General features: G+C 30.8%; 1 protein-coding gene across 2 annotated transcripts; it reads left to right on the plus strand.

Moving 5' to 3' along the window:
• On the plus strand, positions 1–15,634 carry LOC132744784 (paired box protein Pax-9-like). 2 transcript variants are annotated; one of them, XM_060733563.1, is made up of 5 exons: positions 1–128; positions 5,252–5,318; positions 9,625–9,845; positions 10,011–10,551; positions 14,680–15,634. In XM_060733563.1, the coding sequence occupies exons 2-5, from the start codon at positions 5,306–5,308 to the stop codon at positions 15,039–15,041; spliced, it is 1,137 nt and encodes a 378-aa protein (XP_060589546.1). In that variant the 5' UTR covers positions 1–128; positions 5,252–5,305; the 3' UTR covers positions 15,042–15,634. The 2 variants fall into 2 exon arrangements, with proteins under 2 accessions (XP_060589546.1, XP_060589545.1); XM_060733562.1 differs by lacking the exon at positions 1–128 and adding an exon at positions 413–709.
• Positions 15,635–15,938: the final 304 nt, after the last annotated feature.

Genomic DNA, 15,938 nt, shown 5'->3' on the forward strand with positions numbered 1-15,938 from the left:
TGAAAACTTACTTTAAAACATTAAATACCCTGGATACATACGTAAGAAGTAACAGAAAATAATATTTTTTGCATGTTTTGAATTATTTTTAATCCGTGCAGATTCTGTTATTCATTTGACTATACCATGTAAGTAATTTATGTTTTTGCTATGTGTCATTAATTTGAAATATAATTTAAATACTTTATAATTTCTCAAATATGTAGATAACTAACGATTTAAAAATATTCTCATAACACTTAATCTTGGAGATAAAGTTATGGATAAGTAGATATTTACAGTATGAGATGCTGAATGAAATGGGTTGGAAAAGAGAAGATATTATCGTGAATTTAATTTATTTCATTAAATGCTATATGCACTTAAAATTTTCACTGCAAAATTAGAAAAACGATGATATATGTTTGGATAGTAAAATTTGTTGTCGTGATTATGACATTTTCATATGAATATATCTAGAGGTTTGAGGATTCATTTCATAAACGTAGCGTTCTTGTACTTGTATGAGTGCATTTAAAGAAAATATGACAAGGAAATTATTTTGCTTTTGATAGCATCGTTTTTGAACAGTTTTAAAGTGTGTTTTATGAAGAAGAAAAATATAATAAGCTAACAAATGTGGAAAATGTATGTAAGATGCAGACTCTTTGGTGCACTGATGGTGCACTGGTAGAATATGTGTTTATATACATGTATATCGATATTGCATGTAAGTTTGAAATTGTACATTGGCTTCTTGTATATCAATAATTTGCTTATAAGCTATCATTTCAATTTTACTATATTTGCAGAACTTTATAACATAGTACATTTTTTAAAATATTATCCCAAATATCACCATAGTGAGCTTTTTATACCTGTAGTTACTAATTTACAAATCAACACATATTAATATAATCATTTTTATATATTATTCCATTTTTCATATTGATTACGAGTATATTCAGTTCTTATAACTGTACTGTGATTTTATGTTTCAAATTATTTATAATAATGTTGCCACGAGCATAATTGAATTGATAAAATAACAATAGTAATTGTGACGTAAATATCAAACACTGCATTCAAATATTGTATTAATCCTAATAACAAAATGTATATTCCATAAGCACATTTTTTTTTACATTGTAATTTTGTTCACAATTTTCGATGTTTGATCAGATGATTAATTATATAGTAAATGTGTGTTAAATCTGAGAGTTAAAGATCGTAATTTTTTGGGATATATTTTATACAGCATGTTATCATCTTTCATTTAATCATAGAATATTTGATTTCCATCCAACATACTATTTTAAAGTCAAGTTCTTCCACATTAAATACGCCCTTCCCAGTATCACTGAGTCAAGTCGAAATAATATGAATTTGCGCAACACCTTTTTCCACCCACAAACCAGTAGGCTTTACAATAGTAAGTCATTCAAGGGTATGCCAAACTGAGTTTTTTAAACTAATGAATTAGCCTTATAGATCCTTTTTGATAATTGAAAAAAATACAACCATGGAAAGATATTAAAGAATAAGTGATGCAGTCTTTACTGATAGTTGCACATTACAATAATCAATATTAAAGTTATCGCAACAAATGTGCTTTCGAATGATTCAGACACAAATGTTTTTTGATATATCTTAATTCTCCAATGTTTAGGAAAATCACTAACGTCTTGCGTTTAGTCTCAAAGCAAACAGAGATTCAAATCAGCTCCCATCAAATGTTTTATTTTCCAACTTTAATTGCGGTTGTGGCTTCCAACGGAACAAGCTTCCGGTAATAATCTTCGGATGCGTGCACACTTCCGGTAGATCCCATTGTCTGCGTTTGCTGTTGCTTCAGAATTGTCTGCGTGCGCAATGATCTACTTAGTGGCAATATGTTAAACATGTCTTGATATATATGTGAACAGACGTTATTGCAATCATCGTAAAATAAATGTTCTGTAACAGATAAAACATTAGCAAATGACTTAAAATGTACTTTTGTCTCATTGTAAAATGATCAATCGTTTCATAAGACACTGGAAATACTTTATCGATTCACATGTGCATACAAAGTAGACAATATATGATAATATATTCAAAAATATAACCTTAAAAGGTATGCCTTAATTTGCTGTGACTGTATCAAATATCAAAACTGTATTAAAACAGACTCGTTATAATTATTCTAAAAACTGACTAAAGCCACTCATTAGAATTGAATGATGCCTTTAATTTCCCTGTAACATTTTTGTTTATTTTAATAGTTTAAACATATTTTATTGCATCAATTACATGTCAGCTATTATACAAATGATGAGTTTATAACAAAAAGCAAAAGGGTTTGGCAACAAGTTCTAGCAACATTAGATTAAGTCCTTCCAAGGTTAATTTTATAAGTTTACTTAGATAATATCATAAATGTAATTTATTAATACGTTTTCTCTGAACATTCTCAACTTTAAATTGAACCTGGTTGCGCCATGCATCAAAATATGGAATAGTTTTCTTCTCACACAAACATTACCTTATAATTATTTTTAAGTACGCGAACTGCATTATCATGAAGGACTCGAAATGTATACATTTTATAATAAACTAGAACTTGTTTGGCAAATATCTATTTATGAGTGGTCGCCCCATTAAATCGCATTTATAATTCCTTTATTTAATTTTATTTAACAACAAACTTTTAACTTGGCTCAAAAGATATTACATAAAATAACGATTAAGATCCTCTTGCAATAAAGGAATAATAATTAGAAGTTTTGTCAAAGATATTTGTACGGTAAAAGTAAATATATATTCAGTATATAGGGTATTATATGGGATAAAGGGACCGGCAGAGCAACCTTTCTTTCTACATACAGTTTAATTATGTACTATTTAGTACATTATTTGCCATTAATTCATTTGGAAGAATTTATGGAATTGACTAGAAGTTGTTTCAGTCATCAGCTGTGAGTTTGTAAGGCAGGTCAGAGCCAACTTTTATATTTTCCGTTATACCAATGAACCGAACCTACTGGTCAATTTAATATCAGCGGATAACATACAAAAACGTTGAATATTTTTTAATTCAAACATTCTTATATTCGGACTTCGAATGTAATGCTGAGAAAACTTCAAATGGCTCCAACCTTGTAATGAAAACCCAGTATAAAATCTTTAAATATATTTTTGTTTAATGAATATTATAAATATCTTTGTGTTAATTGTGTTTAATTGTGTTATTTTATAATAACGATAGCAAAGTTTGTGATATCTGATGAAATAAAATTTAAAATGGAGGCACCATCTGTTGGTTGTCATCACGATTTTTTTACAATATTTATTTTACAAATGTTTACATATGTAATTGAAAACAAATCTCTGACCCTTCCTGGCACACGATTTCAACATTTTTACAGCTTTGAGTAGATAAGAAACCATAAAAACTGTTTTTTAAAGTATTTTTTCAATCAATATACCAGCTATTTTCTGGTGGTGAAACATTGTATCACATTGTGATTGTGGTTATGATCAAAGATTGTAAATCACTGACTGAACCAACCGGTACTAGAGCTACTGACACCATTATCATATCAGTGTTTGTTCAAGCAAAGTCATTACTTATAACTGGATTAGTCATAAGTTAATGTTGCAAATTGGCATCCCGGAGAACGTCACCAGATTAAAGCAAATTGGCTCATAATCTTTCAATTTATCAAATTTTTGAAAATAAAGGCGTGAGAAAAAATCCGGTGATTTGTAACAGTACAAATGTATCATAAATTATAAGTACTGCATTCCTGTGTAATATACACAATAAAATGTAACATAATTTTCACAAGCATATTTCATTTAAAACACATAAAACTCATTCTTAGTTCTACGACGATTAAATCATTTTTAAAACTCAATTCTTCCGTAAAATGTGTTTTATTTACAACTAAAACTTCTGATGGAAGCAAAGAATGTAAATGATGGCTTAATAATGGAGAAAACATTTCAATTACACTGATATTTACGGGTGATAACTCATGAATTGATATACCTTGCCAGTTCAAACACTTTTAAATGAAAGCAATAAAAGTTTCAAAAGGCGATAAATTGGTCTAATTGTTACACTGTAAAGTAGCAACTATCATTCTCAAATTTTACTTTATGAAAGAACAATCAAAGACAACGTACAAAGACGTTTCAAACAAAATAAATTTCTTCTGAATAGAAAGACAAAGAAATAAAATGAGGTCTTTAATGCATAAAAAGGCAGATATTTGTACTTAGTAGTATTTTAAGATAATAGCTGGACGGTGTGTAATAACAATTGAAATCATTTTACTGATCAATATAAATGAGAACTATCAATATAAATTAAGAGATGACTGATAAAGAGCCGGCTTAGGACAATTTCCTTTGAAGTATTTAACAACAGTCACCTTTGTCACTCCCAAGAAAATAAATAATCAAATGAAGAAAATATTTTCAAAATCATATTGAGGGTTTTAAAATATAAACAGTATATACCATAAAAGTGCAGTTATGATTATAGTAAGTAATGCGCAGAAATTTTTTGTTTCTAATACACGTTGTGCTTTTTTAATATACATAATTTGTGAAAATGTGCTAACAACTTAAGAGGAATGTATACTTTTTCATACATTATTCCTAAAATAAGGCGGATATGTAGAATGGTCAGGTAGAAATATATTTAACAACCTTACATCAAGTCATAATAGCAAATGACCATTGTGTAAAGTGAGGCAAGGAAGGCAGAATATGTGATATAATTCTAATCTTAATTTAGCAAGCATTTTTCTCAACACGATATTATAATATCATAGAATAAATCATGTGTTATGTCTGAAAGTTGTTCATCGTAAAATTACCTGCTCAGGATTGATAAATAAACAGCCGATTTACCTCTTTAAGAATTAAGTATATTCATCTTATTACAGCTAAGCTTATTTGTATAATATTTTATGACACTCATTTACGTGTTACGTCGGGAAAAATATAACGAAACAGTAAAAAAATGGAAAGTAGTATCTATTAGTAGTGCGGTTTTATCAACTTTATACAGCACGGATGAGTTTATCGTATTCATTTAACCTCTTAAATTGAGTATGAAAGAGCTGCTTACAACAGTCATTTCAGTTTACAGTTGAAGAAATGCGTGAATGCAAGCAATTATACGGTTATGTGCTTAAGTTTTCAAAATGGCCGTAACCATTTAAGACTTGCTTTAAATATTTAAAACCTTTAATTGCTCAATAGGTTTTATGTATTTCAGATCGTGCTGTGATAGTAAGCGTATAGGCGTCATTAAGGTGACATAAATCAAAGCATGCCGCACACAGGTGAGTAAAGTTGAAAGCACAAATATTGTTTTATGAGTTAATCTCATGTTTAATAAAGAAGTAATCTTGCAATGTCATAGTTAAGCGTAATATAAGGCGGAAATATCGCCCAATTTACCAAAATTAATTGTATTTTGTCATTTTGGATATTCAATATCGGATAATAGCGTCAACAGTCTTATATTTGTTTGATAGAATGGGTTTCTTTTACTTTCAAAAGTTCTCGAGTGTTGAAACGCCGGAATAATTTTAACTTAAAGCTTTTTAACTGAATGTTTAGGCATATAAGTTTGTATTCAATTGACATTTGTCCCATAATTATATATATTTAATCTCAGAAAATAATTTCCCGAAAAAGGTAACGCATTATTTTCGTGGATGGCATTTATATGTGGACACGTGATGAGCGTTGGCGTGATTTTAAAACCGACTTAAGGCATCTGTAATAACAATGTTGTTATCAATGTTGTTATATTTCATGGTCCTTCAGGATCATTGATTCCAGCACATTTCAACAATGAAAATTGAATACCTCTTAAGCCGGTGCTAGGGTGTGTGAGAGATGTTGCAATTTTCCAGTATCCCTCATGAATAGATCCAATCAAAAACGAGTCTGCAATTTTTATGTAATTTGTTTTCATTGCCATCCTTTTCAGTTGTTTTTATTAATTTGTCAGTGTGAACGTGCGCGTCTTGTAAAACAGATAATTTAGGATATTTACTAAATGAGTTCTCAGAGTGAATAGTAGAATGATATATTGTTGTTTTTACTAAATCCAAATGTGGCATATGTAATTTTCTTTGCTTTATTCATACATTTATCAATCAATTGTTTAATATAATTATTTTTTAATTCAGGTTATATCCATGGAATTATTCTTTAAGAGTATTTGTACATGTTTGTTAGAATGTCTATTGCTTTTTGAAACTAAATTAAGGTCAAAAAAATTGTTTTGGTGTTACCTGTGTTTAAGTAAGCTATCAAAAAATACATTTGTTACGGACATAGTCATTTGTCACGGGCATTAACATTTTAAATTTAGTTTTTTTTTAATGTGACACTTGCGATAAGAAATGTTTTATATGTTTATCTCATAAGAAATGGCGTATCATGGCACGTGATGATACTGAATTAAATGATACCCATTTATTGTTAAATTATTGCTAATATTAAATGTCAAAGATTTGATCGTTTTATATTATTATAACAATAAAAACTGAAGCTGTTTTTATTACAATCTAGGATTTATGTCGTCTTGAGATATTGCAGTACATTTATTGTTATTTTCTCTATTTTTTCTTTAAAAAATGTTTAATTTAAATAACTTTCAGTTAAATGCAAGAGTAAAAATATTCATGTTAAATAAATAAATAAATAAATAAATAAAAACGTTTTAATGTTTATATAAAATTACCATTTATATGAATGTGAACAATTTAGTTTTTTTATTGAAAATGCCGAGAATTAGAGAAATTAGAAAATACAAATACAATTGTTTATTAAAATTGTTAAATAAAATTGTTAAAAGACCACAATTTTGATTTGATTTTGAGAATGTATACACAATACAAACCTGTGTCCGCTTATAAAGGTGTGTTTATCCAGATGTTTCTTCTTCGTCAACTATGTTACATTTCTGTAAAAGTCGTCGACAAAATTAATATTTGGAATAAAAATTATGCATGATAGGCATTAAATTTTGTAAAAGAAGAGGGCGTGTCGTGTTTACATGTACACGTTTTCAGATATTTGCGTGTTAATATTAAATTTTTAATATAAAAATATTAAAAAAGAAAATACTTTGGAATATAATTGAGCAGATTATTTTCGGCAAGATACAGTGGTTTTCTATGAAACGGCTCCTACATATTTACATATTTATATGAACAGTGAAATCATACATCTAAATTTATACATATAAAAATGCATATATTTACCATTGCTTTTTATTATTTGAATTAAATGCATTCCATCAAAAACATTCCCCGTCTTTGAGTTAGTTTGTAACCGAAATAAAATATTTGCAACATTATGGGCTACCAATTTTCTAGTAAATCGTGTTTTTGTTTGTTAGTTTTACTGTTTGTCTGTGTGTGTTTGCTTGCTAAGACATTAATATTATATCATATATGCCCATGAAATATTTTGATGTTTGTAGTTGTGTATTTTTTAATTGAAATTGAAAGTCATAATTACAACTTTTGTTAATTAACAATTTGATCATAAAGCCCATTTTAAAGTCGGTATTTATTTTAGAAATTTATCAAATAGTTGAGGCATGCATGATGTAGACACTAAGAGTACGTGTCTGCCTTGTTTTTATTTCATATTTAAGAAACGACAGTAATGCGTGTCGATTAAATTAAGTTTGAAAGCTATGTCGCCAGAGTAGGTAAATTAACATAGCCTTTTTATACGGTTTAATCGAATCACAATTTATTAAGTTATTTTTCATACTAGCATATCCGTGAAAGAACCATAACAGTTTGCCTTGTTCACGCGTCTCAAGACGTTACAGACAAACCTTCGCCGATACAATAATCTTAATTGTATGTGATCACGGCTTGATAGTGCCGGATCCCGGACGATAGTACCGTCCCGTGTGACACGGAGGTTATATTAATATCAAAATTAATATTTCAACTTCTAAGATACAGGATCACTAAAATTTCTTTTAACATGCAAAGTCATTCCTGATCGTCACTGTTTTATTATTGAAAATCGATTTCAAATATTTTATCTGCCCATCTCCTCTATCGATGTCCAATTTAGAGTAGAAAAAGTCAGACCCCTAATGCATCAGCGTCGGATGCTGGGACGATATAGCCATTTAAAGGATTAAAGCATATGTGCTCAGTTCATGCCGGAGGTCATAATTTAGAGAAATGCAGTCAAGAAGATTTTATGATGCCAACTATTGCGTCATTGATTTCACGGAAAAACTTGAATTCTGTAATTACAGTAATACAATAATGTAATATTGATAACATATTTCTAACTGATATGAACATTAGAACAGATTTTCGTGTAAAAACAATTGCTCAATTTAGTGATTATTATTGTTGTGCAAATTGAAACATAATAAATGCCTTTCTAATCATTTTCTATTAGTTCGAAAGCTAAAATAATCAATGAAAAGGTTTGCATGTGAGGTAATGAAACCATTGCAATTCACGCAATGTGCGTGTTTTTTAACACATCGTGCTTTAGAAAAAAAGGAAACAAAAAGAGAAACACAACAGCTTTACAAAAAAATCTCATTATGATTAGGTTTGTAAAAAAAGTGTACATTTGAAAGATTTTTTGAAAATAGGGGCGTTACTTTAATAGCCACTGTCAATGCCGACTTTTTTTTTTTTGTAAAAATCTTTAAAATTTCACTAACTGATACAATGCAGAAAAGAAATGGTATCTAATTTGGCCCATCTGATACCAAATCCATTTACCTGTCCAAATAGTAAAACAAGTCATGGAGCCAATAACGTAATACGTATAATGAAACATTGTATATCTTAGATAAATAAGAAATAACAATAAATGTATAAAGTAAGCTTGTCAAATCTTCACTTTTACCGATGAGATCCCTATAACGCCATTACAATATTCTTTCGGCAATTATTTCACTGATGATTTATATAAAAAAAAGCTTTTCTTCAGAAAAAAGAACAGAAATAATTCATTTTTCTCATTATTTATTCCCGTACAAAGGTAACGACCCAAGCCCGATTGTATTGTTGATTTTTAAATGTCCAAAATACGAATTTAAGATAACATTAATCACGTAAAAAATAAAAAAGGGTTCACAGTTCATTAACCCACGCATGTCACCTTCAACGGGAAACCTTTATTCTTGATAGTAAAGGCGCATGCCTAAGCAGGCTGTGACATAATCGGCCATTTCTTTCTTTGGCTATACCTTTTTCAGGAACACGTGACCTACGTTATGCTGAAGTCGTTCGATTTTAATGAAATAGCAATTTAACCTGCATTTGACCAATAAATTTGATACTTTCCGGCAACCTGATGATTATTGCCCTGATACATATATATTATCTAATTATTACGATAATATGCTTTCAAAGTGACAAAACAAAAATAGAATATCTTCAATATTTGTATGAAAAATATGAGTGTAAAGCGTCATGCGTGTGCCAAAATTGATGATATCAGATAAAAAATAATTAATTTTCTATCAAACAATGATGTTGGAGTTTGAGATGGTTTATAATGTGTCAAGTGTAACATCAGTTGAACAATTCCGTACAGGAGAGATAATGATTTTCTTCTTCTTCAAATTATTTTAAGGTCAAACTGGCGTAAACCAACTTGGAGGGGTATTTGTCAATGGCCGGCCTTTACCGGATCACGTGAGACGGAGGATTGTAGAGTTAGCTCATATGGGCGTTAGACCCTGCGATATTTCCCGCCAACTGCTAGTTTCACATGGTTGTGTGAGCAAGATTTTGACTCGTTATTATGAGACCGGATCCATTAAACCAGGCTCCATTGGCGGAAATAAACCAAAGGTAAAACCACCATAGTATTGTATGCCTCATTAGTATTTCATACCCGTTTTGAAGATGCTTTAAAATAGAATTTCAATGAATTTCAGAAGTCTGCGAGATTATTAACATTTTCTGCCTTTCTTTTGAAATTTCGCTATTTTATTAGTATTTGATGATTTATTGCAGCAAGTTGCCACGCCCCTCGTCGTTCGAAAGATTCTGCAACTGAAGAAAGAAAACCCGTCTATATTTGCGTGGGAGATTCGAGATTATCTTCTGTCTCAAAGAATTTGTGATGATCAATCTATTCCCAGCATAAGTTCTATAAATAGAATACTTCGCAATGCCGGTGCTTTCAACAGTGACGGTGTCTTGTCAAACGAAATGTCTCCAGTATTTTATCCTCCTATACCATCACCCACATTACAGGCTTTATATCAAAGACATAACCCTGCAGCACTTTACCCTTTAAGCATCCCAGGGCTCTCATATCCACGCCTTGTTCAACCTTTGCCAGCGCTTCTGGAGCCCGGAGAGGTTCCGAACGATAAATCTTTACCAGAACATTCAGTTAAAGGCATTGAATCTACCCGTGATATAAATGACAGAAAAAGACAATTATCTGAAGACGAAAAGAGCACATCAGCCGAAAGCAAAAGATTAAGATGTGACAGTTTGAATTACAGTGGCAGGACGGACGATAAACAAAACGGAGAAATAACAAAAGGTATCGTTTTATTTCAATATTTACTGTCGATTACAGTAATTGCTTGTAAATTATTGATGAAATAAAGAAGATTTTGTTGGGCATGAATCATTTATTGGATGTTTAACGTCCATGTTTTGTCCTGATAATAAATAGGCGGACAGTAGCTAATACTTCAATTATTGAGTACAGGGTCGTAGTAATTGAAAAGAGAGGAAATTGGAGAGGGGTAATTCCAGCTGTTTACGGCGATGGGAATTTTAAGACTGTTGTATACAGTCATCATTGTATCTAATACCAGTTCGTGTCTTCCCGGTGTTTTAAATATGTTCATCTTCCATGGGAACGCCATCTTATAAATAAAGACAAAAAATGGAAAAGGAAACCTGTTACGAAATGTTACCTCTTCACCTTTATAAACTATCGTAGAAAAAAGATACCCTGGAATAATATTCTGTTTGAAATGTAAACCTTACATTTTTCTTCATTTTTTATAATGGTCTTTATTGTTAGTTGTATGCTTTGCAGTCAATCTTTAAAGTGCAAGTGTTAAGGTACATGTATACAAAAAACACACATCAAAATGATAGATAAATGTTTTGTCTGTAGGTATTGTCTGCTTAAAAAGTCATAAATTACAACGAAAACTACAACACCCAATCTATAGCTTTTTAGTTGAAATAAAATCAATGTAAATAAGAACATTTAACAATACATTTAGAAATCATATGCAATATATTTTAGAGATTGTAATCTTTATATGCTGTGTCGGGTTAAATATAAGCATTTAAGCAATAAATAAAAATTACGAAAATTAGCGAAAACTAGAAACTAATTTTCATGCCGCGTCATGCTCTGGAAAAATAGTATACCGTCGCGGTGTTTCTTTTAAATTTGTTAAATAAGTGTATAAAATTATCTACCTGTCTGATTCAAACGAAACATTGAGTCATTAAGATTAAATACTTAAACCACAAAATTCACATCATTTTTGCTATATATTATCAAATGATCGGTGTAAATTATTAGTTCGTCTTTGTGTAAGTTACCCAGCGTTGTACGAGTTTTTTTTTAAGTAAACAACCATAAGTATATAAATTATAATAAGTTTTTACTTAAATGTAATTATTCTCTCATTAGCAGTAGAAAAATCAATCTTTTAACGTGTGTCATTATATTATGATAGCAGCATTAACATTAAGTCATAAATTGCATGTAAAGTAACCACACATTTGGTATGAAACAAATTAAAGCAACAGAAATTACACGCTGCTTATTCAAAGTGCATTCAATCAAATTACATGATACTTTAAAACTAGATGTTAATGCTTTTTGGAGTCAAATAATACACACTCATCATTGGGCTTGGCGAAACCAATTTATTACAATATGTTTTCATACATATAAACAATGTTACGTAAGTTTGTATTCTGTAAAAATATTATGTAAAATAAACACAATGAAATACATACATTTCCTCTTTCAGCAATACTTATAAAACTAATATAGAGCAGAAACCATCATTTTTTTGCAATTACCAAATCGGCATTCAATGACCATACCATTACGTAATTTAGTTATTAATTAACTCTTATAAGTCTAAATAACGCTATTGTTTTCCCTTTTGTTTCCCTTGCGATATTAGTGATTTTAATTAATTGCAATATGCTTAACAGTGACAAATGGGGCGAAACGATGAGCTATAGGCGCTATTGGGCGTTACGGACTTACAGGCCAATTAGATCTTTACGGACTTACAGACCCTTTAGGTCTTTGCGGACATACAAGCCCATAAGGTCTATACGGAAATACAGACCCATGCATTATGTCAATATGGACTTACATGCCCATTACGTCTTTACGGACTTACATACCAATTAAGTCTTTATGAACTTACAGGTCCATTATGTTTTTACTGACTTGCAGCCCAATAAGGTCTTTACGGACTTACAGGTTCCATCAGATCTTTATGGACTTACAGGTCCATTAGGTATTTACTGACTTACAGGCCCATAAGATCTTTACGGACTTCCAGACCAATTAGGTCTTTACGGACTGAGAGGCCCATTATGTCTTTCCACTGGAGCTTCAAGAAGACTTAAAAGCCTATTGGTGTTTTACAATAACTTACATATTTTACGGAATAACATGAAATCACACAATTTATTTATATGCAGTCTAAAAAAGTAATTCAACCAATAATGACTTCTCATTTTCCTTTTTGATCAGTAAACACTTCAATACGTGCACTCTTTAATAGCTTCACAAACATTGAAAAGTATTTCAGATTAGAGCAAAAAAAAACTTTCTTATACAGGTGGTTTACAAAAACTGATAATTGTCACAAATGCCATCATTAAATGTTGAGCGCGTCATAAATATCACACAAAATAGATACACAGGTATTAATCCACTAAATTCTCTCTCTAACCCCGTAATGTCCTGTACATATCATATTACCGTCAATACGGCATTTATCGTATGGCATAAAACGTGAAATGCGCAATAAAACGTTATTCGGCTTATCCTAGGTAATAGTTAACTATGGATTGCTTGCTATTTAGTGGGTATTTAGTGATGTTTGAGCGTTTAATCAAACGGCAGGAAGAATGGCACCTGTTTATTAATGTTATAAGATATGGGTGAATGTGTGACACATTGACGAGTTATTTCTACACATTCACATCAATGTTGCAGAGACTGGTGAATGAATTCCCAGAGAGTGTGACAACCATATTAATATTTGATTATTTCATTAAAACCGTTATTTCTAATACATTTAATGCCCGATTATCGGTTAATTTACGATAGCCCCTTTGACGACCTGACAACTGCAAATGTTATAGGCTGTTTTTGTTTCCCCTGCCCGCGGAGGGAAAATGTGATAAATCGATGGTCATATAAGTGAAAAGATTCCAAGAATGATTAACAGGAATTGGACAGACATTGTAATCTGTGCTTTACCATAAACGTAGATACTTGTCTTGCCGAAGCTTTGATAAGTGAATCATAACAAATGAAAACCATTATTGACACCCACCCCTTAACATTATGTGTTTTTCTCTTTAGCATGATCTGAATTTAAGAATGCTTATCTATAAGACAAAAGGTCCCGATCGTTATGGTTAGTTGAAAAAGCTATCACTTTAATGATTTATTAATTTGCATGAAATTTTACCCGAGAGTCAGATCATCCATAAAAGCACAACAAAAATTCTTATTAAAATGTACTGATATAATATTGAGTTGTATGTCTACGTATTTTTTTAATGAAATTATTCATTGTTAGAATTTTGTTAAATTAAAACCTTTCATTTCCACCCATTGCTAGAAAATCAGCGTTTTTTTAAATTAATCGTATATATACCTTTAATGACCACATGATTTTTGGAATTATTTGTAGATTGGCTACATACAAGAACATTGTTTGTGTGTTTTTTATAATGTTTCACACGTGTATCAATCGTGATCACGGATGAGTACATTTCGCCATTAGTATGGTCATGGAATAATGTATAAAAAAAGGGGTCTTTGTACTGTAATTGTCTGTAGCGTACAGTCCGTCTTTTCTTGTACTTTATGAGGCATCAAATGATAGCCAACGACTAAACTGTTGGGTAATTAAGGTTAGCTCTATTGCAAATAATTCTTTTAGATTTAATCTTTGATAAAAGATCATGAGATGAGATCAGGAGAGATGAGAAACATAAAAAAAATATTACAGCGTGCTTTTAGGAGCACAAATAACATATAAGACGGTATAATGTAAACTTTTTTTTTATCTTTTCTTTCATCTGAGATTTTGACAATTGTCATTTTATCGCCAATTAAAACACACATTTGGTGAAATAATTGGAAAAAATACGAGCGCCCGCAACTGTTCGTTTAAAATATTCATGAAGTCTTCGTCTTGGGTTCACAAGCGAGATGCGCACGCGCAACGGCATGTGTGGCCGATTTTCAATGAGATACGTTGCATGCTACGCGCAAATCAACGCTTATAATTGATAATTTATCCATCTGTAAAAAAAGTACAACTGCATACAAAATCATGAACACTTTCTACATTCATTTTTATGATTTTAACATGTAAGTACGGTGACAGTCGTATACAGTAAGTTACTAAAATAAATTTTACTTTTTTTTCAGGTGAGGAAAAAGAACAACAAAATAATTTATCCAAGTGTCAGCCGAACGACCGTGGGAAGCCTATTGCAACAAGACCATTACATTCGATAGAAGACATTGTCCGAGATAATGATGGTGACAAAAAGTTGATTCACAACCGTTCGACATTTGACACTTTAACTTCAGACATGTCTAAAAGTGCATTCCAATTTCACAATTCTCGTGCTTTTCATAGTCTCGAATTATGGAAGCATCATCAAATGTTCTTTCCAAATATGTACAATATTCCTGTTTCACCCAGCTATGACCACGTGACGTCCAGACAGGCATCATCAACGCTGGCATTACGTTGTCATAACGACACACGGTTCTGTTCTACTTGATTAAGATAAATTTATTTCTAAATATCAAAACAATTTTATTTGATGTTCCTAATGGCAGAAAATGTAAATGGCGCCTCGGTTGCTATGACAACTATTGCTTGTAGCGAGGTAGAAAGTTGCGTGACTTGAGTATATTGTCTTTAATTGTTAACCTCCCTAATGAATGACCTATCTCCGTGACTTTTTAGCAAAGCTTTACGCTTGGTCGCAGTGTTTTGATACTTCTTAATATAAAGAGGTTTTCTATGTCTTCGCCGCTACAATTAACCTTAATTAGCGCTAACCTTTTCAGATTCCAATGAAACTAATGGGTCATGAAATGTGTTTATTTTTTCCGATTTCATTAGAGCAGGAAATCATTATTCCGATGCGAAGAAGAAGGAAACTCATTATGGTTACTTTGCATTGCTTTTATTCAGTTTCAGATTTTGTCATTAGAAGAAATGATAAATAATCAAAGGTATCCATTTCTTTTATTTTGATTACCGACAAGCGCACCTTATTTGTATGTTCAGACGATTTTACTCTTAATTATGCGTTATCAGTTTACTTTTGTTCTTTTATTTTTCTTTGACTTCATTAAAGATATATGAAAATTGGTTGTTGCTCATTTACTTATTTATGTGAATTAACATTCGTTGTAAAAATTAACTAACATGTGTTTAAAGATGTGTCACTGTAAAGAGGAATACAGTGAAATAATATGCCGAGACTCATTTTGGATATAAAACAATGGAAGAAATATTGTTCCCGAAACTCCAATTCAATATTTTTCACACTGAACATATATTTGTGTATGGTAAAGGATTTGTGATGAATGAAAAATAATAAAGGTTCATGTAATTAATAAAGATATTTTGCAATTAACACTAAATTGGAACATTAACAGCAGAGTGA

This window comes from Ruditapes philippinarum, unplaced genomic scaffold (assembly GCF_026571515.1).
Source record: "Ruditapes philippinarum isolate M1 unplaced genomic scaffold, ASM2657151v2 ctg3307_1_1_1_1, whole genome shotgun sequence".
Taxonomy (NCBI): Eukaryota; Metazoa; Mollusca; class Bivalvia; order Venerida; family Veneridae; genus Ruditapes; species Ruditapes philippinarum.

Coding starts and splice junctions, on each gene's coding strand:
- LOC132744784 (XM_060733563.1), top strand. Junction 9,846..10,010: donor TTGGCGGAAATAAACCAAAG/GTAAAACCACCA, acceptor GATTTATTGCAG/CAAGTTGCCACGCCCCTCGT. Junction 10,552..14,679: donor AAACGGAGAAATAACAAAAG/GTATCGTTTTAT, acceptor CTTTTTTTTCAG/GTGAGGAAAAAGAACAACAA.